Source organism: Sphaerodactylus townsendi, linkage group LG10 (genome assembly GCF_021028975.2).
Source record: "Sphaerodactylus townsendi isolate TG3544 linkage group LG10, MPM_Stown_v2.3, whole genome shotgun sequence".
Classification (NCBI taxonomy): Eukaryota; Metazoa; Chordata; class Lepidosauria; order Squamata; family Sphaerodactylidae; genus Sphaerodactylus; species Sphaerodactylus townsendi.
This window is the reverse complement of record NC_059434.1, coordinates 72,966,152-72,989,601: the sequence shown is the minus strand read 5'-3', so window position 1 is coordinate 72,989,601 and position 23,450 is coordinate 72,966,152. Positions and strand designations below refer to the sequence as shown.

Genomic DNA, 23,450 nt, shown 5'->3' with positions numbered 1-23,450 from the left:
CTGCAATTAGGGACCGTTCAGGCAACAGTTTTATAATATATTCATGATGCTGTTAACGCGGTTCTCCCTTGGCCACGTTTACGTTCCCCTTTCCCAGGAGTAATTCCCCAGCTGCCCAGACTCAATTTATGAACAAGCTCATCAAAACCCGTGATAATTAACCTCGTATTAATAGCTGGCTGGGTCTTTATTTTGGGCCTCCCTTTGGAATCAGGCGTCCCGGATACCAGCCACTCAGTCCCTTCCACCCCTCGAAGCCATGACCCTGACTCACTTTCCCAAGACTTTGACAACCTTCCTCTTCAAACTTGAAAGAGCCCTGATGGAGACCCAAGGTTGACCCTATCCTAATTTACACCCACCCCTCCTCCAAAAATCCCCCATCCCCTGAGATCTTTTTTGCCCTCTTGCCTGGAAAAAGACTTCCTTTTCCCATTTGGGATCCTCTGGTGCCTGCTTTGGTTTTTCCTAGAGTTACAGCCAGGGATATTTTTTTTAGCAAGGCAGCCGACTGGAGCGCGTTGGTTTCTCCCTCGTATTGCAGATAGGGGGAGAAGGTGCTTGTAAGACCGCCTCTCTCTCTCTCTCCCTCTCTCTCGTTCCCCTCTTCCCGAGCTGGCTGCCAGCGCTTGCCTCCTCTCGCTCGCCCTCTCTCCGAGGTGATCCGTTTGCAAGCAACGTGGCTGGCCAGCGGTGGGGCTGCTAGCCAGGAGTCTCCGCACCTCCCCCCCCCCCCCCCCCGCTCCCCACAAGCAAGCTCCAAGCGCCGCTCCGGGCTGCAGGCTGCCGCCGCCACTGCTGCACCAGCCCGTCTTCAGCATCCCCCCAGCCTTTCCCTCCGCGCCGCTGCCTTGCTCCAGATCTGCCATCTCGGGCGACCACGTTGGAGAAGTCGGGATCCTTGTGGTTTCTTGGCCAGACGGATCGATCGCTTTCCTGCTGCTTTGGGGGGCCCCGCAAAGACCGAGTCCTCCCCCCGCATCTTCAGCTCTGCATTCCCGCAGCTGCATTGCCTTGAAGTTCACTTTGGGGTTTTTTGTGTGGTGTGTGTGTGTGTTTTTAACGGAGAGGGGCGCGCTTGGAGAAGGAGCCTGCTCTCTCCCCGGTTTGCTGTGCAGGGATCCGGCTGCAGCCCTGCAAGGAAGAGGAATTCCTGTCGGTTCCCCCACCCGGGGGACGGGGCGGCTCGGCCGGGCCTGGGTGGGCCGGGGTGGGTGGGCTCGGAAAGGTCGGTCCGGTTGGCGGGTCGCAAGTTGGCGTGCTGGAAGTGGCGGGGGGTCACCTGGCCAGAGGACCGTCCTTGGGGTTGGGTTGGTCGGCGAGCAGGAAAGCGCAGGCTTAAGGATGCTGTGATGAGCGCAGAGGAGGCTGCCCCGCTGACACCCCCGAGGGGCTGGAGGGGTTTGCTGCAGCGACTCCCCGCAACTCCGGCGATGCCCGGCCGCCCCCCGAAGTGACGCGAGGATCGCAGCGAGAAGGTCCCCACCGGGCTGGATCGGCTCTCTCTCGCGCGCAGCCGGCTGCAGATCCTTTTTTTTGGGGCAGACTTCAAGCGGGATTTAAAAAGCTTCTCAAAGTCTTCTCTCTCTTGGGCTCTTCTGGTGCTTCTTGTCGCTCCCCTCCTGCCCCCGCCTCCCCACCCCCGGCTTGGCTGGCCCGAAGCGCAGGAGATGGAAGTTTTTTCCCTCGCTTTGCTGGTGGCCGCGTGTTGGACTCGAACCTGGGAAGCGGCGCGGGCGGATTCGATCATTCATATCGGTAAGGCGAAACACACGCGCGTGCACACACGCAACGCCGTCGCCGATGCGGTTGGCTCGGCTTTGCACCCTTTCTTCGAATCCTCTCCTTCCTCTCTCCAACATCCTTGCGGGGGGGGGGGGAATCCCCCCAAACTGGTAGTTTGGGATTTTGTTTTGGTCTGTTGCCTGGTGAAGTTAGATGTGACAGTGAAGTTAGAGGTGCATTCAAACCTTTAAAGGGAGGGGGCTGTTTTTCTATTACAGTGATGGAGGGGGGCGATCAGGGTAGCCGGGCAGAGTTTGCCTCTTAAGCACCCACTCTTTCTGCCCCCCCCCTTTCCCCCTATGAGCTCTTGGCTTTCCTGCTGTTGAACACCCTAGCAGGGAAATCCTGAAATAGTCCCTCCGTATATTATAATAATTGCGAGCCTACCCAGTGTGTACATACACCACCCGATTCCCTCCCCTTCCCCCGGCCTCGGAGGAACAGGTGGTTTGGCAACGTGAGCGCTTTCCTTTGACCAAGCAGATCTTTGCAAAAAAAGGGGGAGGAGGGGGAAAGCCGTTGCATTTACCTCCCCCCGGCGGCGGCATGCAACACCCGGCGCTGCAGTGGCTCTCCCCCCACCTACCCACCCGATCAGTCTCCGTCTCTCCTCGGCTTCATAGGAAAGGTGGCTTTGCAACCTAGCCTGTCGCATCCTCCTGTTCCCCAGGCATGGCATTTGCAAAAAGGAGAAGGGGGGGGGGGTGGCAATGGGACGCCCGCGCCTCGCCTTGCTCAAATCACCGGTCCGGGAGTGTTGATCTCCGGCACAGCAAGGGTTAAAGGGTCCGGACCCCGAAGCTGGGGCCCACCTATTGGCAGGAGCCCGGGACTTGAACGGCAGGGGGTGGGGGTGGGGGCACGATTATGATTCATTGAGCTTTCTGCAGTAAGCTCAGCCTGAAGCCCACGTTTACTAGCCGCTGGGGTGGAGGTGGGGAGTAAAGACTGCACCCCCCCCCCACTCAAGATCCTTCCCCCAAAATATGTCTGTCTCCCTTTCCACAGAAGTGTGAGGACTCTCCAACTGTCTCCATCCCCCTTAAAAATGATCTTGGGGATATTGGCTTAGCCAAAAAGAAGACGAAAAACCCTCCCTCCTCCCCCCTCCCGATCGCCCACGGTATTGGGGACTGTTTTACACTCAGCACACGCAGGCTGAGAGAGCATCGAAAGAAGAGATTCTTTGGTTGCAAGAGAAGAGATCCAAACGTGCAGAGGTGGGGAAGGGAAACCTCCAAAATCTCCCAGCTGGCCAGATGGGGAGGGTGCGAGGGATGGAGTAGCTGCTCTCAGGTATAGGCGAGAGTTGGGAATGCTCTCCTCCTGCCCTTCCCAGATGTCCTAACATAAAGTACAAATTCTCCCCTGCTCCGAGAAGCTCCTGCCACCCCCCCCCCCCTTTCCTTGGTGTGTGCTGGGTCTCTCTGACTTCAGAGGTTTTCCTTTGTAAACATGTCTGCCAGCCGTGGTGTTGTTAGCGAAGAGGATCAGAGCTGTGAAATCCCTGTTTTGAACAAAAGCCAAATACCCAAAAAACAAAAACAAACCCAGGCTAGGATTTGGCAAGTTTGCCTGTCTTTTGGCTAAGATCCCCCATAGCCTGGGTGTAAGTCTGATGTTCTTTGGGGGGCTGTGCTTTGACCACAGGGGTTCCTAGTGGCTGTGCCTTGCCTGGATCATCAAACATTATATGAGTTAATGAAGGGCACTGGACTTCCTCTCGGAGCGAGATAGTGCATTATTTATTAATGCCATTTTGGGGGAAGTTGGGAACTACTGGAGAAAGGTGCTTTGAGGGACAGTGCATGCTTTGTTGGGACTGGCAAAGTTACAGTCCCTCTGTATGGAAAAAAAAGGGTCGGGGTGAATTTATGCATCCATTAACAATGATTTGTGCAATGAATACTTTTATTGTGAAGAAAATCTACAGGCGCCTTGCTTACCCATCTTGTCCTCCCTTTTCACTGAGCGAACAGTTGCGTGCACTGTTGCACTGTGCTGTGTAACATCAAGTCCTTCCTTTCTTGTCTTTTCCCATTAATTGCTGTTTATGTTTACTGGTAGCCCGGTTTAATAATTTAGAATGGGTAAATACAGCACTATGTAATTTTTTTTTAACCATTGGTGGTTAGATGCAGCAACCAAGTACATTTGCTTAGAAGAGGGAGAATCTAACTGTGGCTTCTCCGACAATTCATTTCACTTGGGAAGACAATTAGTACATTTGACAAGGGGATTAGCTCTTTTTGTAGATGGCTTGAGGTTGCCACGAAACTGGCAAATTGATAATTGTCATCCAGAGTTCTCAATCCTTTTACAGGACGCAGAAAAAATAAGTGACCTGGGTCAGGCATGTTAAATTGGGTCAGCAGCTAAACTCAGCAGTTTTTTTTTTTCAAAATCTGAGGAAAATCTGAACATGACTCTGAAAATGTAGTGATCCTGGCTTGGGTTTTTTTCTGCTTTGCCTGTGTGTGTGATTCTATGTGTGTGAACGCCTGTCTCGCAGAAGACACATTCAAGCAATCACGATGCAAACACATTATTTAGTCCATTTAAAATTTCAGGAGAGGGTTTTTGTTGCTGTTTAAGTCTGGGTGAAGGGAGAAAATCAATGGGCAAATTATAGTTTCTGAACGAGGTTTAAAATTCTGGGCAAAAATGGAGCAGCAGGTAATTACAGAGGCCTTGAATCAGTGAACAAAACAGGACTGATAAATATAACTCTTTAGAGGCATATTTAAAAAGTACTCAAATGCATCTCACACACGTATTTACATATAAATGCGACTCTGTGCATGGAAGGCGACTGAGGATTCATTAAGAGAATGTCGGAAGTAGGTATTCCCCACCTCCCCTTTTAGCCTAAAATTTAACTGACTGTATGCAGAGCATTGAATGCATATAGCATTAAGGTTGTATGCTTAGAATGTGAGTTTATCTTAACAAACCGCTATTAGATGGCTGCATAAGAGTGCCTAAAGTTGAAAAGCTGTGATTAATATGTGAGGCGGTAGGTGGAGTTTATAAACAGATCCAGTCCTTGGTAAAGCCATGCCCATTTCTGATTGATGCTCTTGTATGTTCTGGATATGCTTAAGGCATACGTGTCACAGGATATGTTTCTCTGAACACGGAGAGGGCTACTTTGGTTTTATACATTTCTGCTGACTTAAGTGTTACAGATGGGAACAGGCAATTCAGAAAGAGTTCATTAAGCCTGCTTATGAAAATGCTAAACTCAATCACCTTCACTGGGCATGCATATTGAGGAAGAAGGGGCACTTTTTTCTTTTTGACATACTGAAACTGTGCAATGCTGCATTATGCCGGTTCCTTTAGCCTATGCATTGATTGAATAATTTCATCAGACTCACATTACTTGATTGCTTAGAAGTTTCCTAATAATCTGTATGCTGTAGGAAGAACTGGAAAGCCGTGCGCAGAATGGCAATGCTATTGTATTTTATTAGGCTATTCAAAAAGTCGCTCTGATTTATGCAGCTCAAAAGCTCCGAAGTCTTCAAGATTAGCTACGCTGCCTGCTATTTGCTTCGTACATCGGTAGTCCTATACTCTTCGTTTCCTAAACACAACAGAAGTTGAGAACACTGCTTTAATTAAGCAGGGATTAGGTGGCATTTCCAGCCAACTGCACCATTTGTGCACAGCTCATATCTTCCACCACGGAGATTCTCATATTTTAATATTTCGTGATATGAATGTGTCCACTGATTTTGCCCTCTTAAGTAGTTTAATGAGGATTAGTGTGGGTTTCTAGTCATATGTTTACAGAATAAGGAATATCAGCTGAAGGAAAGTTTCTTGGGGTGGAATGCACTAGGTGCTGTTCTGGTGGAGCTTCTCTTGGTTTCAGTACGGGCTTCGTGCAGATCCTTCACAAACCCTCTTCCCACAACTAGAGAATAACTAGCAGTACATATTGAAATTGCATCCTGTGTCTTCAGCCAACTCACAATGTTTGTCAGCTGGTAGGATTCCATCACTGTCCTAAGCATGTTTACTCAGAAGTAGACCCCACTGAGTTTGGTGGAATCTAAATGCCTAGGTAAGTGTGATTGGGTTGCAACATTAATGCTTAAAGTAATTTGGGGGAAAATAGTGAATTAGCTGCCTTAACTCTGGAAAATATATTCAGCATTCTTTGTGGTATGACAACCTCAGATCGAAATATGCTGTTTTAATATGTTTCTAAGTAGGATCAGCCACAGTTAGTGCTCGATAAGAGACTATTAAGGGCATTCAGGCTTGCTATACAGGCCCATTATGCATGGAATCCTTCCTCGGTACCCTTCTTTGTACAGTGGGCTTGCAGTGGGCTCTCCTCATGTTTTTAGTTTACACATGAGGAGGCAGTCTCTTCAAGGTGCACAGTTTTCTGCAGAGAACTCCCTGGGCTTGGTTCTCTTAACTCTGCCCATCGACTTATTTTTAAAACCACAGATGTTAAAAAGACTTATTCTTAAAGGCACAGATCTCATTACACTCAGTAGTCAAAATTGCTGGTTAAGTCTTTAAACTGCACTTTTATCAATATTACTATTCCAAAAATAATCTCCCCCTCCCCCAAATAAAATCTCCCCCCCCAAATAAAAGAGCAAAGCAATTCCCTGGCCCACATGCTGTTAAAGGGGACCACACCTTTGAGATGATATTCTCTCCCCCTCCCCCCATTCCCTGCTATTGCTGCTGTCGCTGGGGGACAGAGAGGCTTATTTCCAAGCACTCTCTATTATTATTATTGTTATTATTGTTATTGTTATTATTGTTGTTGTTGTTGTTGTTGTTATTATTATTATTATTATTATGTGGAGATATTGATATATCCACTGGAAGGAGCTGGCAACATGGAAGGGGGGGGGTCAGGGGGAAGGTGTGAATGACAACTTGGAAGGCTGGTTGTGAAGCGGAGAGAAGATGTCCAGGCAAAGCTGTGCATACTGGTAAATCTGCCTGCTCTGTCAGTGAAGCAAAATTAAAATCGAGCTAGAAATGGTCATGCTTGCCATGGAGAAAATGAAAAGTGAAAGTGGAGCTTGAAGAAATACAACTGTACAAGAAATCTTGCTGTGGCTGACATTTAACCCCACCACACAGTAAACATGTTGTGCATAATTGGCCACAGAGGCAGACAACAGCAAACCACCTCTGTTCATCTCTTTCCTTGAAAACTTCATAATTCCAGGGTCTCTATGAGTCAGTTATGACTTTATTGCACACTGTTATTATTAATATAATGTGAGTTGTAATTATAGGGATGCATGGAATGTTTCTAGGTCTTTTTCCTCTGTCAGCATTTGTGGCGAATATTTTCTTTCTGTGGAAATCTCTTTGGATTATTTTTATCAGTTATCCCCCAAACTCCAAAACATTACTGGCATCTGTACATTGACTGATCCCAGGTTTATGAACATTTTGCCCTTGCCTGCATCCCAGATTTGTTCGTCTTGCTTCTTTTTGTTAAGGACATGCACTCTGCACATGCTTAGATGTTCTTACATTTAGGGCTAACAATTCTATTCCGCAGCTTTTCCCTTGGAAGATCTCTGATTAAATTATCCCCCACCTATCTCAACCCCTAAGCCAATTTATACCTTAGTAAAATTGGGTAGAATTGAAGAAGAATTGGCAGGAGTTAACTTACAACTGTTGGCGTGGGAGGTTAAGAGCTCGTGTATCTAATCTGGAGGAACCGGGTTAGATTCTCCGCTCTGCCACCTGAGCTGTGGAGGCTTATCTGGGGTTCCAAACAAGTATGAGAGTTATCATTCATTTTTACATGCTGCATTATTGAACATGATACTTTGATACAAGAGCATTTATGCAAAATTTGACTTTTTACTTTCCCACTTTCAAATGGATGAGGAGCAGAGTAGGTACTAGGACCCAGGCAGAGCATTCTACACAAAGAAGGGCCAGCATATTGAGTTCTGTGGTGGAGGAAAATACAACCCTACTATCATCTTTCTGTGGAACATAGTATAGATTCTTCTGTAAATCAGAAATCAAATGAGTGCTTTGAACTTTGGTGGTGATTGCTCACGTGATAAAAAAGGCCCAAATTGGGTTTTTTCTCTCGAAATAACTAACAAAATGTGCAGTCTTCATTCTTCTCTTCATTTTCTTCCTACAAGTGAAGATTAATTTCAAATTTTAGTTTCAGTGATGGGAATATTTGAAACGCCCATGAGAAATCTGCGAAGTCATAGAAACGCTTGAATGTTATTTCTGAAGAGGATCTTCTGCTTTTGCATAGCCACTCTGTAAATGTGGTGTAGCTTTTCCAGTTCTTCAGCATTAGATTTTTTTTCAAGCCCAAGAATACAGCAGAGAGGTGTGATGGTAAATTATTTAGGAGATCCATTTTTACATTCTTCCTGTATCCTCTTAAAGTGTTGCGTCCTTGGTTAAGGACTTAAAATGATTGGCTCAATCCAGTTAAAACTAAATACTTCATTCCTAACTGTTTCACATGCTTCATTTTCAGTGTCTTAAGTGGGAATCAGTTGTGCCTAGTTCTGCCCACATAATAGACAGTTTATAGCATCGGACAACCGATTCATTGGTGCATGATCCATAATTCACTGCTTTTGTATGCCCAAAGTCCCAAGTTCAGTTCCGAGCATTTCCTGTCTCTTCCCGAGATCCTGGAGAGCCGTTGTCTAACAGGGTGAACACCACTGATCTAGATGGATCGGTTGTCTTGATTCGTTACAAGGTGTCTTCATATATTCACATGTCAGGCAGAAAGGTGTCACTGTAGATTTCAGATGATAAAATGGGCAGTAGGAAAGGAAACACAGTTTTCCTTGAACAAATGCCGTTGTGTAGAAGTGGCACAAAAGTATCAGCGAGAATGCTGAGAAAAGTAATTCACGCCTATGTATAAAAATAGCTAGGCTGGTTATGTACACAATTATTCTAATCTTATTGACAGAGATCTTTTAGGGTATTTCTTGTTTCAAGACCACAGGTGCATTTTTGTGTGTGCTACCGCTACAGTGATGGAAAAGAAAGTATTCTCTTTGTACAGGTGTCAAAGGCATGAGAGTACCATTTGAAGCTCAATACTGGCAACCTTCCCTGTCATCTGTCTCTTACTATCAGCCAAGGCCCCGCACCACTGAACCAGAAACTGAGCCGTGATGTGTGACTAAAGCTGTTGAGGACTTCACTATGACTCCTACTAATCTTGAGCCCCTTAAGCAGTGTTCTTCAATCCATGGGTCAACACCTTCAGGTGGGTTGTAGAACCTCACCTGCTAGAGTCCAAGACCCTGCAGGACCACCAGTCTTTTCCTATCTGCAAGATAGCAAGAATGCTACACTTTCTTCCTTTCTTAATATGCCAGGTGAGAGGTCCATAAGCATGGCCAAGTGAGGAGAGGATTTATTTATATCAACAGCAGGGCTCCTCCTCTTCCTGTTATGTTACTTCCTGTTAGGTGCTTGCAACTGAGCTAGCCCTCACTTGTGAGGTTAAAATCAGATCCCAGGTATGAAAAATTTGGATTCTACTGATCTAATAAACTCAGTGCTAGAGAGCATATTAGCACACAGGGCGCAATGCAGTGGGAAACTTTCCTGTGTACACTCAGTTGAAACGAATGTCCACGAGAGCTGTGGATTGAGCCCAATGTTCTTAGTCATTATGGCACAATCAAACCAGATCCCTCCCAGTCCTTATCATGGGATCATAAGAATGAATTACCCTTTTACTTCTGGTTCAGAAATCTGGAGGAGTAGATGAACTGGATTAAATAACTTGCAGGTTTTCACTGAACGTTAGAATTCTAATTCTTAGGATCATAATATGAATCCTGGGAAAACTCCCTGTTAATGTTTATCACGAGAACAATCCTTTACCATGGAGGAATTGGGGTGTGTGTGATTGGTGGCAGAGTGGGAAGCTCTTGAAAATTGTGAAAATTGTGAGTGTTTATAGCAACCAAAAAAAATAAGCAATTAATTTGCAATAAATCTCTGCTCAACTTTTGAACCCTGCTGGCACCTTTGTAATTCTGACAACAGGATGGTAGACACAACCACAAAATGGCTGCTGCAAAAGGTGGAAACAGCCATAAAATGAGTGCTGTAGCTTACCTTCAGTCACACAGAGAAGATTTTTGTGTTGTGGTGGAACCGGTCGCTAAAGCAACATTTTAAAAAATGTGCACTGTTGAGTTCCAGCACTGCCTGAATGCCCCTTCCCAGAGTCTTCCTCCAGCCTCAGAAGGGGTATCTGGGTGCAGCTGAACTTCCCAAGGCAACAGGTCCTGAGTCAACCTGTACACAGGAGCATCCTCCCTGGCTGTCCAGGCTGTCATTCTTTTTATTCCCTTACCCCAATCTGGGCTTCACCCCAGGCCATTTCCCCTGGCTCCTCCCTCAAAGCCTTTAAGGGGCCTCATCACTTGCTCCTCCCTTTCATCCTAGCCAGGCTGACCACCAGCCTCTTCCCTGTTACTGCTCCAAGAGGGCAGGGACCTCAGCTGGGCTTCTGGATCTGTACCCAGCCCCTTACTAAGGGCCTGAGCTTCTAGTGCAACATTGGTTTGTGCCTGGGCGTGGCTCAGCCTACTTGTGAGGCCTCTTCTGTTGCTGTGTGGCCTGTGAAATCAGACATCCTCTGGTCCAGATAATGCCTGGTCCCACAAGGTTTGTCCGCTGCCACCCTGTGCACTCCTGAGCCTTCTCCTGGGCCTTCCGGGTCCTCTTCTGGTCAGGGCAGGAGTCTGGGGCGTGGTTCCCAGACATGTACATGCAATAAAATCTCCAATGGCTAACCTTGGTGGGCTAAAGCCACATCCACTCCACAGCCACTTACATAAAGCACTTGGCACGAGAAGAGGTGTCAGCAGGTTCCATAGTGTCCACAGGCACCACAGTGTGGATACCTGATATATAGAGAAGGCATCAAGGTCTCCATTGCTGATGCAACCTTCTTCTCCCAAGGTTAGCTTTCTTTGCAAGGATTCATTTTGGGGAAGAAGATTGGTGTCAGGGAGGGCAACTTTGGGTAGCCCTTTGCTAGATATGCCTAAATTCCAGGAAACCTTGACTAAACTGAAGAATTTGTTTCTGAACCTGCTGAATTCTGACTTTTGATTTCTTCACTATTTACAGCTGCTCAAAATGCATTGGCTGTGAAAGCACAGTGCCAAAGTTTAGATAGTTGCTCATCAAGCAGTTGATGATCCAAAACCCCTTCTTGAAGGGGTCATGGTTGGTGCTGAAGGACTCTTTATAACGTGTACATCCTTCTTTGCATTTCTCTTTTTATAGGAAACGGTTTGCCTTGACAAGAAATGGACAGTGCACAATTTAGTACAAAAAGCCTATTTGTGAATTTCCTCTCTCTTGCTGGAGAGGAAATAATTTTTCTCGGACAATCATTATGTACCAATCAGCGTTTCTCCAGAACGTTGCTAGGAAGTTGTTTCTTTCTTTTTTTACCTGATGGTTCCTAGCAGGGCTGTTGGGCTTGAACCGGGAACCTCGGGGCACAATTAGTTTTGCCATTTTACTACTAGAACTCTCTTGCTTTAAAAATGCCACTGGGAACTTTTCCTGTTTGGGACCATAACATGGCTCCTGTCCCTTCCCCCCGATGCTGTGATCCTGAACAGAATTGGATGTCTGTGGCATTCATTCTTAAAACAAGAGAATTCTGGTGGTAAAATGGTTGTGTCGCCGAGGTCACTTTATCATCTAGTTATGCCCTCACGGTCAGGATCCAATAGAGCAGGGGTAGGGAACCTTTCTCACCCAAAGAGCCATTTGGACCCGTTTTCCACAGAAAAGAAAACACTTGGGAGCCGCAAATACTTTTTTGACATTTAAAATGGTGCAGTGAACGTGATTCAAAATGCAGACTGGGTGTGCAGCAGAAATCCCAGTATTGCTTATCTCTGATATTTAAAAAAACAAAACAAAAAAAACTTTTTTGCAGGGATTCCCTAGTCTGCAACCCTCAGTAGATCCATTTGGTATCGTGACCTGACCAAAGGTGATTGCAGCAGTTTACAAACAGATAACTGGACCCCCAAATCTGCCTACATTTCCCATCCCCCTTCTTCTCTCTGCATCCAAGCCCCATATGTCCTCTCCTCCGAGCTTCCCAGCCGCCTCCTTCTCCACGCTAGCCTGGATATGCTCAGCTCCAGCCTCGGTCGCATCCCATACCCCCCAGGGACCCACATACATTTTCTGACCTATTCACCAAATCCTACATCTCCACCACACACCATTGTGTAGTGGGCTCAGTGCCCTTGGAGAGGAAACTCTGCCCAAGGTTCATCTTGGTGGAAGAGACCAGCTGCTTTGATCCAAACACCTACAGAGCCAAATTTTTGGTGGGGAGGAGGAAGAGAAGCTGCATTCCGGGTCTTTAGACACATGTGGGGAGCTTGAATGGAAGGCTGAGATTTCCCCACCGTTTGACTCCCCATGCCTCTTCTGCTTAAATGCGCCAGCACAGCTATTGTCCAGAATCTCCCTTGATTTTTATGTTTCTCACTTTTTGTCAAAGTAGCCATGCCAAAGCCCTCCCCGGACTCCTTTCTCCCTTCTCTTCCTGGATCTCCCACCTTAGGCCTGCCTCGACGGCCTCCCTCCTGGTAGGTCTCACTCCCCCTGCCTCCAGCTCCAATAACCCAGATCCTGGGCAGGGCCAGCATGCACTGCTAAGGCTATGGCGGTGCTCCCCCCTCCTAGGCTCCGCCACTTAATCTCCTATGCCACGCAGCGTCCCGGCTCCTGGGGCTCCTGGGGCCACCCGGGAGAAGCTTTTCTCTGGAGCTGCGGGCCTCCTGGCTCCACTCCCCGAAGTCGGGCTGCTTGCTGCAATGAAATGGGAAGCGCCGGCCGCCTGCTCTATCTTTGCAGCCGCACCCTCACTGCCGGGCGCGCCACGGGCTCCTCCTGGCAGATCGCGAGCAGGCAGCTGTGTAGCAACAGAGGCGCCGCCAGAGCCTGGGCTCAACAACCAAACTGCGCCCACCTCCTGCCCAGCCTGTTTTATCTCCCCACTCCTCCCCGCGACCCGGACTGGTGAAGGTTAGCGGTCCCGGACGGGGGACTGTCCCAGAACCTGTGGTAACCCAGGATTGGCAGCGGCCGCGGCTCCCCCCACTCCTCATTGGCTGACCAGCCACGGAGCCGCTGTACAACGACAAAAGAGCCGCATGCGGCTCTGGAGCCGCAGGTTGCCGACCCCTGCAATAGAGGAAGGCTCCTTGGCAAGTGGTATGAAAGCTGTGGGTTAACTGAGACTTGTATAAATACTAGGAATTTGATTGAATGGCTTTGCTTGAATTGTGATGCAGTCTTGGTATGCTGATCTCTCTATTCTCAACAGTGATCTCAGGAAGCATCTAGGTTCATAGATTTGGAAATGGCTACCCTTGTCCCTGATTTTTCCCTGCAATCACAAAAAGATTGTTATTTCCTCCCTTTTTAATTCATATATATATAAATTTATATATATAAAAAGCTGGAAATAGTAGCCTGCTGAAGTGAAATTTGTCGTTCTAACAATCTTGAAAAGTAGTGATTGTTGAAGAGAAAACCTGCTGTAACTTATTCCAATCAGCAAAGATAGATTTTGGCCCATTCGCACTTCCATTTCAGTCTAGTCATATTCATACTTCTTTCCACTGTGAGCTGCAGTGGAAATAGACAACAAATGTATAAATGATTTGCAAATTAGGCTAGGGAGTTATTATCAATAATGGTATCCCTCCCTGCCCATTTCTGATGCTGCTGCTGCAAATTAAGTCACAATAGCAATCGAACTACTCCCAGTGCCAACACCAACTGAGGTAAAGATATTATCGCTGTAATGGAGCGTGATTGTAAATATTGTCTACGTAGTATACCTCATAATGTGATGTCACCCCACAATCAGTAATGACTTACTGCTTGCACCTTTACCTTTTATCATTTTTACCATAAAAATATGGGTAATTCCTTGAGCATTTCCACAACTTCAACTTGGGGTAAATAACTGAAAGTGATGTCACTATGCCCACCCCCATAAGCTCTCAGAGATTGTCACAGGTGGCTGGCAACTCTATGTAGATACTCTCTGTAAATATATATATATATACATATATATACATATATATACATATATATACATATACATATATATATATATATATATATATATATATATATATATATATATATATATATATATATATATATATATATATATATATATATATATGTATGTATTTGCTTTCTGCTGAGACTTTGTGGAAAAGTTCTGATTACCACTGGAGTTTCTTTTCAACATGGCTCTTGAAATGTGTCCCAGGCTAGTTTAAACTAGTGATTATCAAGAAGGAAGATTAGGGTATAACTTTCAGTTGATGAAAATGGATTTCTAAGAACATTCTGGGAATATTCCAGAGCGAGTACACACTGTTTAAAAACACTTCATTGCTTATGTATGTTAAACAGTACTTACAGTTTCCTTTACTAAGCAGAACAATGATAGAACTATACACTCAGCCACAAGCAATATAACAATGTGCAGGAGAACTTAGCTTCTGATTTCAAAGCCCAGGAAAATTGAGAATATAATTGAGTTGGGTGCATGGGAAACTCAAGAGACAATCAAAATGCTTTTTGTCCAGTTCTGATGATGTCTGCAAAGTAGAATATGTGAGGGCTGGCTCATATATGCAAGTTATGACAGATAAGAGCTTTCATATTGCCTACCATTGAGGTTGTTTGCCAATAATCAAATGTACAAGTGATGCATATAATTGGGGGGGGGGGCTGTGTCTCGGGGACAGAGCGTCTGCTTTGCAAGCAAAAGGTCCCAGGTTCCATTCCCAACATCTCCACTTAAATGATCAGGTAGTAAGTGATATGAAAAATTTCTGTTTGAGACCCTGGAGAGCTACTACAAGTCTGACTAGTAAATATTGATTTTGACAGACCAAGATTCTGTTTCAGTATTATGTATTGATGTATTTGTGTTCCTTTGCATGCATCTGACACACTTGACCATATCTTAATTCTCTGGGACTTGCATGTTTATGCCATTGGTCTAAGAAAAGCAGAAAGTGATAAAATGGTGGCTTGGAAGGTAGGGAACCTACATGACTGGCAATTATTGGATTTTGTTTGAATGTCACAGTGGGACCAGAAATAGTATTTCAAGCTGGTAGGCAAATATAGCTCTGGCTAATATCAGCTGGAGTCTTGTGGTGTCTTGAAGACTAACAAAATGTTATTCCAGCATAACCTTTCATGGACTAGAACCCATTTCATCAGATGTAGTGAGCTCATCATTATTATGCAGACCTTTTACATATGTGGTGGGAGAGTAAAAACACCCCCCACCCCCCAATCAGGGAGCTGAGAAATTTAGGAAGTATGGGACGAAATATAGATATGTATAGTTTAAATGTAATCAAGAAAAATGCAGAACTTTTTTTCTTGACTGGATTTGAATTGTGCATGATTAATGGCTACTTGTGTTACCAGACAGATCTATGGTTGGATGAGAGGGCCTGTTTTTAGGAAGCAGCGCTCTGCCTGTAACCCCTTAGAGGTGTGCAGCAGTGCAGGCAAGATGGATAATATCTCCCTGAGTCTGTACTGTTGTGTCAATAAGGAAGGAAATCTGCCTGGGCAAATTCTCCTGTCTCCCATTGGAATGCTGAGCTGCCAGCTACTCCCATCAGCAGCTATTTGGAAAAAAATTGACTTACCCTGAGAAACAGCCACAGTCTTGACACCCGAGTATACCTGGTCTCTGCTCACAAAGGATATGCTAAAACAGCCAAGCCTAATACAATCAAGGCTATCAGCAAGCTATTCTTGCCTTGTTAATTCTATCACTCCTTTCCTGCTTACCTCTGGGAACTATCACCCCACTTTGAACTGGAATAACCCTGGAATTGTGATTCCATCAATTCCACCCTAAATCTAACCAACTATTGGACGCTCCCTTGACACTCATCCACTGTATTATTCTCCCCTGGAGGACAACAACTTTTCTTTGTTTTGGAAGATTAGCTCTCTTAACATCGCTGGAGAGCCAAATGTTCCTATTACTGGACTGCTCACCCTGCAGTCCTTGGCCAGAGTTCTCTGGACTGCCCTTGGTTCAGTTATACTATGTGCCGGCTTTCACCCCATCTTGGAATCCAATGCAGGTCATGGGACTCTGTCTCTGGACCCTTCCTCTTCAAAAAGAGGTAATTATTGCCCTTCAGGCAATGATCTGGTCATATTCTATTCCAAACCTATCCCCTCAACTTTTACTGCATCCTAGGACTCTTAAATTCTCTGTGTGCTTGTGTTTTATCATTTTGAGTGTGTGCAAGTTTATGATTTTATTTTCTTAATAAAAATTGTTAAACTTTCCTTTCTGTCTCTTGTGAGTTTCTAACAGAGAACCCCCCTCCATTAAAAAAAAAAACCTCTGGTAGCGGAACCTGGTTACCTCCTCTTGCAAAGTAAGGTCTGCCCCCACTATTTCCCCGTCCAAAAGGGGAACAGACTCTACCATTTCAAGTAAAACTTGACCCAGATGCTTTTTCATTCTTCCTGCATAATATGTCTATATTGTGAGTATCTACTCATGGCATCTGAAGAAGTGGACTTGAGTCCACAAAAGCTTATGCTGGAATAAACATTTGTTAGTATTTAAGGTGTCACAAAATTTCTGTTCATTTTTGCTGCAATAGACAAAGACAGCTACCCCTTTGGCATATCAGTGGCTGTGCTGTGCCTTTTAGCTGATGGATATGAGAAGAGATCCTTATCATTGTAATGATGTCCTGCATTTTTGTCAGAATGGAGAAGAGGGAAGTTGAATTCATCTTACTTATCTAGTCTGAACGAATATCTGACATACTTTGGGATGATTTATACAAGCAAATGTCTTCACATAGCATGACCTGCTGTCCTTTGGGGAATTCTTCCACAGATAATAGCCCTAGCTTCTGTGAGTGAATCCGCATCGTTTCCAGCATAGGACTCTCTTCCAAAGAACTGAATTTGTTATCAGTGCATGCCAGGTCACACACAGTGGACTGGATCCCAATTTTCCAATGGCAGAATAGATCTTTCTTGTCTCCCCTCTCTGTGGATCTCCATAAAATGCTGCTCCTGGAGCATACGGGGTCCTGAGAAATGATGTGAGGATATGTAAAGCAGGAAAAGGTGGACATTGTCAGTTTAGTCTGGATCCAACCCAGTATATTCTGTGTCCCTATATATCTGCCTTTCAGATTTTTATCTCCATACCCCTTCTCCAAAGACTTGAGGACTGCAAATATGTTTTCTGGAATCCTCCATTTTATTTTTCTAGCAACCCTCTGAGGTAGGTTAGGCCAGACAAGCGCCTGGCTCAAGATCATCCAGAAAACTTCGTAGTTAAATAGGGACTCAAGCCCCTGTTTGCGTAATCCTCTGATGCCAAGTAGATACATTCCTGAGGGGAGGTGGGAATGGATCTGACAGAATGCTTTTGTGAGTTCAAGGGCCGAGCGAGTGGTATAGTAGTTAAGAACATGGACTCTAATCTGGTGAACTAGGTTTGTTTCCCCACTTCTACATTCCTGCTGGGTGACCTTGGACTAAGCAAAGTTCAGAAGTCTCTCAGCCCCACCTACCTCACAAGGTGTTTGTTGTGCGGAGAGGAAGGGAAGGTGATTATAAGCCACTTTGAGACTCCTTGGAGAAAAGTGGGGTAAAAATCCAAACTCCTCCTCTTCTTTCTACACTCAGCAACAATTGTTTAGTAATTGTAATATTTATATGTAATACTGAACTTATACTTGAGGGCTATAGTAGCATGCTAAACATTGTTGTTTAGGCAACTTGGGGCCGACAGGAATGAGATTTGTAAATAGAAGGTTAAATTTAAAGTAGGTTTCTGTGCACACAATAGTTTGGGAATTACCGAGGAAGAGGAGGGGGAGGGAATGATGAAAGGCAAACGTTTCTTGAAAGTTACGCTAGATTTATCTGACAAGCCATGGTTAAAAAGAAATTGAAAAGAAAGACGAGGGGGAAAATGAAAAGAGAAGAAAATAAGATATCAAAAGCGAAAGCCTCTGATAGGTTATAAACTGCAGCTTGTGCGGGAGTATTGTGTGGTATTTCTGCTACATCTAGGCCAAGTAGGAAAGATTTAAATCACAAGTGTTAGAGAATTTAACTGAAGAATATTGTTTGTGCTTTGCTGTACTAGCCAGTACACACTGAAGGAATGCTAATTACTCCTAATTGTTGTATTTCCTTTGTTTATTAATAAAACATCATGCAGCTAATAAATAACGAATTTGAAATCACTGGACAATTTTTCTTCAGGGTATTTTTTTCATGCCAATTTACTTAAAGCATTTGGCATATCTCTCCTGAGTTTCCTACTGTGTGGCATTGGGGGGGGGGGGTGGGGCTCTCTGCCTCCTCTCTTCCTTATCTACCCAGAAGTATTAATAGACTAAGAACTCAAACCTTCCTCCCGCAATTCTGCAAGTTCTACTTCCATTCCCAATACACATTTCTCAACCTATCCAAGTTGTGTAATAAGATCGCATATAAACATAGGGAATGTATCTTGTGCGTAGGCGTAGGAGTGGAGGCAGTAGCGTAGGAGGTTAAGAGCTCGTGTATCTAATCTGGAGCAACTGGGTTTGATTCCCAGCTCTGCCACCTGAGCTGTGGAGGCTTATCTGGGGAATTCATATTAGCCTGTACACTCCCACACACGCCAGCTGGGTGACCTTGGGCTAGTCACAGCTTTTCGGAGCTCTCTCAGCCCCCCCTACCTTCCAGGGTGTTTGTTGTGAGGGGGGAAGGGGAAGGAGATCGTAAGCCCCTTTGAGTCTCCTACAGGAGAGAAAGGGGGGATATCAATCCAAACTCCTCCTCCTCTTCTTCTTCTTTTACTTTTTCTTCTTGTCATTCCCTATCTGACTCGACATAATGAATAAGTTTGTTTAGCATATCCAAAGAGAAATTCCATCGGTGAAGTCACAGAGCAGAAAATGCAAAGAGATAAGAATGAGACAGACCAGCACTAAGAATGTGGGGGGAGGGAATGGGGGGGAATGATATTTGAATTAAGACATTAATGGCTGGGTTAGAGTGGGACACTGGGAGCTTCCCAAAGATATTTTCTATTTTGAAGGGGAATAAAACAGCAGTGCAAGGGCTAGATTTCGATCAGGGCAGTGTGGTGTGAAATAATCGCCCCTCCCCAGGCAGTTTTGCAGGTTAAAACTAACTCCCCTCCCCTTTCCATGAGTCTTTTTTGGGAAAAAAAAGACAAGCAAATGGAAGAGGCCTGACTTTCCCCCCTCTGCTTATTACTGCACTTGTACACTTTAAAAATGTAATGCAGAGGGTTAGGGAACATGTCTGGATAAAAGACCAGAGAGAGCTGTGGAGGGGAAAGTGGGCAAAATTGCCTCTGCTGCCATTCCATTGCCAGGATTCTACTGATGGAAAATGCAGGGAGAGGTAGTTTCTTTCACCATCCCCTCTTCAGTGCAGCCATGCATGTTGCATATCTTTTAATCCATGTAGGTGATCCAAATGCTGGCTTCTCCTTTTAAAGATTCTCAGGCAACATCTGGGAGAGGCTTTACTTGCTGCTGTTTCTGTGGTGAAATGCCTTATAGTGCAGTTGCTGGCTAACTGGGCTGAGGGAGAGGAGGGACAAATGGGTATAAAACACTTCCCTCTTACAGAGCCATGCATTATCATAGAAATGCAGACAACCCTATGCAGAGTCTAACCCAAGCCATAATCACACCTAAGCTATAGAGTTTCAGGAGGCCAAAGTACAGAGTAGACATTCCTCCAGATAGGAAGAGAAAAAGAGTCTATTTGGGGGTGGGGGTTGGGGGTAATAAAATCTCTGACAACTTTGAAGAAACTCTGTTGGAAAAAACCCAGGAGCAGGAAGGAATCCATCTTGATTTGTTAGTTACTTAGAAACAGATTATGTTGTCTCTCCAGGAACTTGCCAGACGTGGCTTATAAAATAATAATAAAAACAAAACATTAAAAGATACTAATTAAAATCCAGCATCAAAAACCTAGCCTGGCATAAAATCATTGACCATAAAACCAGACCATTGGCAGCTTAAAATAACAGACAGGCAGCCTTATAGAAAAGCCTTGGTAGACTGTTTCTGCACAGCACAATTACACCAGGGAAGACCCAGGATCGTATATACCAGTGCTATTTTATCCTGGTTTCTGCGTCTGCATGGTTTCCCACTTCTTTCCAGGAGCCGAGGCAGGACCGGGAGGTAATACTCCAATTTGTTCCTCATGGCCCAGGTCTTTTGTATTTACCCCACTTTCCCCTGCACGATCTAAGCCTTGCCGGTTCCAAAGGCAAGAGGAAATGGCTCCCGCCTACTTTCCCCTGCAAGTTCCAAGCCTCGCTGGCTCCAAAGGCAAGAGGGAATGGGAAAAATACACCGGGTCTGCTCCCGTGGTGTTTGCACAGCAGCGGGGTCACAAGTGGCCTTGGTCTCCTCAGGACTGTATAAATAATCTCCAGTTACCTTGATTTAACTTCTGGTATCATTAGCTGTAGAACAGCAAAACGGGTGGGGGAAGAAAAGGCATTGGGCTTTCGAGGAGCATATTCAGGAGAGTAGCTCAGACCCAGCAGATGCTTCAAAGTAATACACATCCGTGCTTATGTGCCATTGTCTTAAACATCAAGCCAGCATGAAATCCCTAAGGAAGAGGTGTGAATATATTTCACAGTGAAGAGAAGGGATCAGGAAGATAATGCCATAATTTTAGCACTATTATCACAGAAAGCAAAGTGCTGAAGGAGATGGAAACAAAAGCAGAAGGTTTTCATGGTCATTAAATTATAAGTTATGGGTATTTTTTTTTTTAAAAAAATACATTTTGTGGAAGAGCCTGCCAACTGTTCCTAGGGCAGCAATTAATTGCTTCTTTGTATTGAGAAGCTTACAAGTGAGAAAATACTAGGTTCATAGTCGCCTATCAATAACGCGAAACAGAAAGGCAGCCTTTTTGCTCCTTGTAAACAAAGTGAAGAATGCTGGGATTGTTCCTGTTGGCTGCTTGGTATGCCCAAGTAAGTTATTGAAATTGTCAGTTTCTGAACTTGTGAGCCTCCTAATTTGGTTTTCAGAACGTATTTTCTCTGCCTCCCTCTCATCACCTCGGGCGTCTGCACTGAAAGGGAAAATGTATGCTGTTTAGAGCTAATCCTTTATGGTGTTGGAGCCAGTCCCACACATTACCAATGGTGCAGTTATGACATCAGCGGCTAACCCATCGTGATCATTCACATACTCATTGTTTTACGGCATGAACTACCGAAAAGCCCTGATCAGAGAACAGTTCTTGGAAATGCACTTCTCCAACTGTCATGCATGCTTTGTGAGACCTTGATTCAGCTTTCCTGGAATGCAGGCATTCTTATTAAATGTAAGAAAATGGACTTCCATGGGAGTTAATTGCTTGTGCATCTGACAGATTTTATTCTCAGTCCAGTTCTGTCAGCATGGCCAATTGGCCATGCTGGTAGGGGCTGATGGGAATTGTAGTTCCTGAACATCTGGAGAGCCGCAGGTTCCCTACCCCTGGGCTAGCAGAAGAACTAGCAGTGGTGTAGGAGGTTAAGAGCTTGTGTATCTAATCTGGAGGAACTGGGTTTGATTCTCCGCTCTGCCGCCTGAGCTGTGGAGGCTTATCTGGGGAATTCAGATTAGCCTGTGCGCTCCCACACACGCCACCTGGGTGACCTTGGGCTAGTCACAGCTTCTCGGAGCTCTCTCAGCCCCACCTACCTCACAGGGTGTTTGTTGTGAGGGGGGAAGAGCAAGGAGATTGTAAGCCCCTTTGAGTCTCCTACAGGAGAGAAAGGGGGGATATAAATCCAGACTCTTCTTCTTCTTCTTCTAATTCCTGCCATATAGCAAAAGCAGTTATGGCCTCAGTCTTGGAATGCTTGGGGAGCTTCTGGAATATGGTGAAATCATGTTGTAATTCTAGTGTATGGAGAAGGTAAATCAAACACCAGGAATGGAAAGCAGCCATGTGTCATTGTATGGATTCTAAAAGAAACAACCACCCCCCCCCCCCATGTTTGGATGGCCAAATGGGGCAAAATCTCCATCGGAAAATAACCAGTTTCTCCATGAATTCTGGAACACGCAGGATTACATTGCCTCCAAAGATTCTATGTGGCAGTACCAATTTCTTCCACTGGCAGGGAGGACAGAGTAGTATGTCTTGATCTTGTCAGATCTCAGAAGCTACGCACTTGGAAGAAAACCACCAAGGAAAGCTCCGCAAAGGGAGGCAATGGCAAACCATCTCTGCTTCTCAGTTGCCTTGAAAGCCCGTTGCTGGGGTTGCCAGAAGTCTGCTGCAACTCGAAGGCACTTTACACACACACACTTCTTCCAATAATGTACAGACATTTAAAGAACTTTTTCCTTATACCTTTTCATCTTGCTGCTAAAGTTTTGTTCCCTTCCCCAAACATTTTCCTGTTCTACCAAGCTTTAAACAGCACCTCCCCACAGTGCTGAAAGTGCTTTTCTCTCCCACTTAAAACATTTTTTTCTTTTCTCTGTCCCTCAAATTCTCCCTCTGTGTGCACCTTTGCTACCACAAATGTGAAATTCCAGCTGCGAGATGTGTGAGTTTCTTTCAAAAACTGAACCATCTTTAGATTGTGTGAAGGAAATTGCTAGTAGTATTGAAGCCCTCACGTTGGAGACTGCAATTTTAGATAATTTCCTTATCGTTCCTGTAAAAGAACATTTACGTCAAGAAACTGGAGTTTACATGCCCGTTCGGCCCTGAACTTAAAAGGGATGTATCCAGTTGATGTTCATTTAATAACCGGATATGTGTATTATCTCTGTCGTTCAAATCTGTAGTGTTATTTGCTCTGTGGTAGTCATGAGTATGAGAAGGTGACATCTCACTATGCTTCAGAGGTGACAAAGGCACTATCCCTGTGTTGAGAATCCTTGTTTTCCAAACAGGAAAAAAGATGGCCTAGTAATGTTTAGGGAAGACACAAAGCAGTGATATGAAGATCTGTTTCCATTATGCACTAGGTAAATGAATTCTTAGTCAGCCTCATCTCTGAAAACTGTTTTTGATGTTAGCTCTATCCATAAAATTGCAAGGAACGACTGTAGTGGTTAGCCGCAAGCATGTAAATTTCTTGGCAGATGTGCATGTTGGCACCAGTTTGCCAGTAGTTGCTTTTTCTCCCAGTGGCTACTGCTGTCTTCCATAATGGAGCTATTAATGTGATTTTAATCAACCGAGCTAGCATGACAGATTTATAATTGATCAAGGGTCAGTGAGCAGGTTTTGAAGGCAGACGAGCAGCGGTTGTGAAGGACGCGGAAGGTTAACTGATCTCCCTACTAATTTCACCCAGGTCCGGCCCCAGTCACAAGCCCACCCTCTCCGTCTTTTTCTCAGTCACACAAAATTATTGTACATTGGAAAATATTGTGGTGTTCTGCTGGCTTAAGCAGCATTGTGCAATGAATCACGTTTTCCCTGAGCACTTTCTCAGCTGTGGGCTTTTTAAAAAAATTGTGTCTGAATGTCCCCAATCGCCTTGATGAATTTTTAAA

The 23,450-nt window shown here is 45.1% G+C and overlaps 1 protein-coding gene across 2 annotated transcripts in view; it reads left to right on the top strand.

The window, feature by feature from the left end:
- The first annotated feature begins 1,275 nt into the window (after window positions 1–1,275).
- The window catches only part of GRID2 (glutamate ionotropic receptor delta type subunit 2), a 997,067-nt gene continuing 974,892 nt past the window's right edge, over window positions 1,276–23,450 (top strand). For both annotated transcript variants that reach the window (XM_048508854.1, XM_048508855.1), the window contains exon 1: window positions 1,276–1,758. In XM_048508854.1, coding sequence (XP_048364811.1) covers window positions 1,671–1,758 — 88 coding nt within the window. In that variant the 5' untranslated portion in view covers window positions 1,276–1,670. The remainder of the gene's footprint in view (window positions 1,759–23,450) is intronic.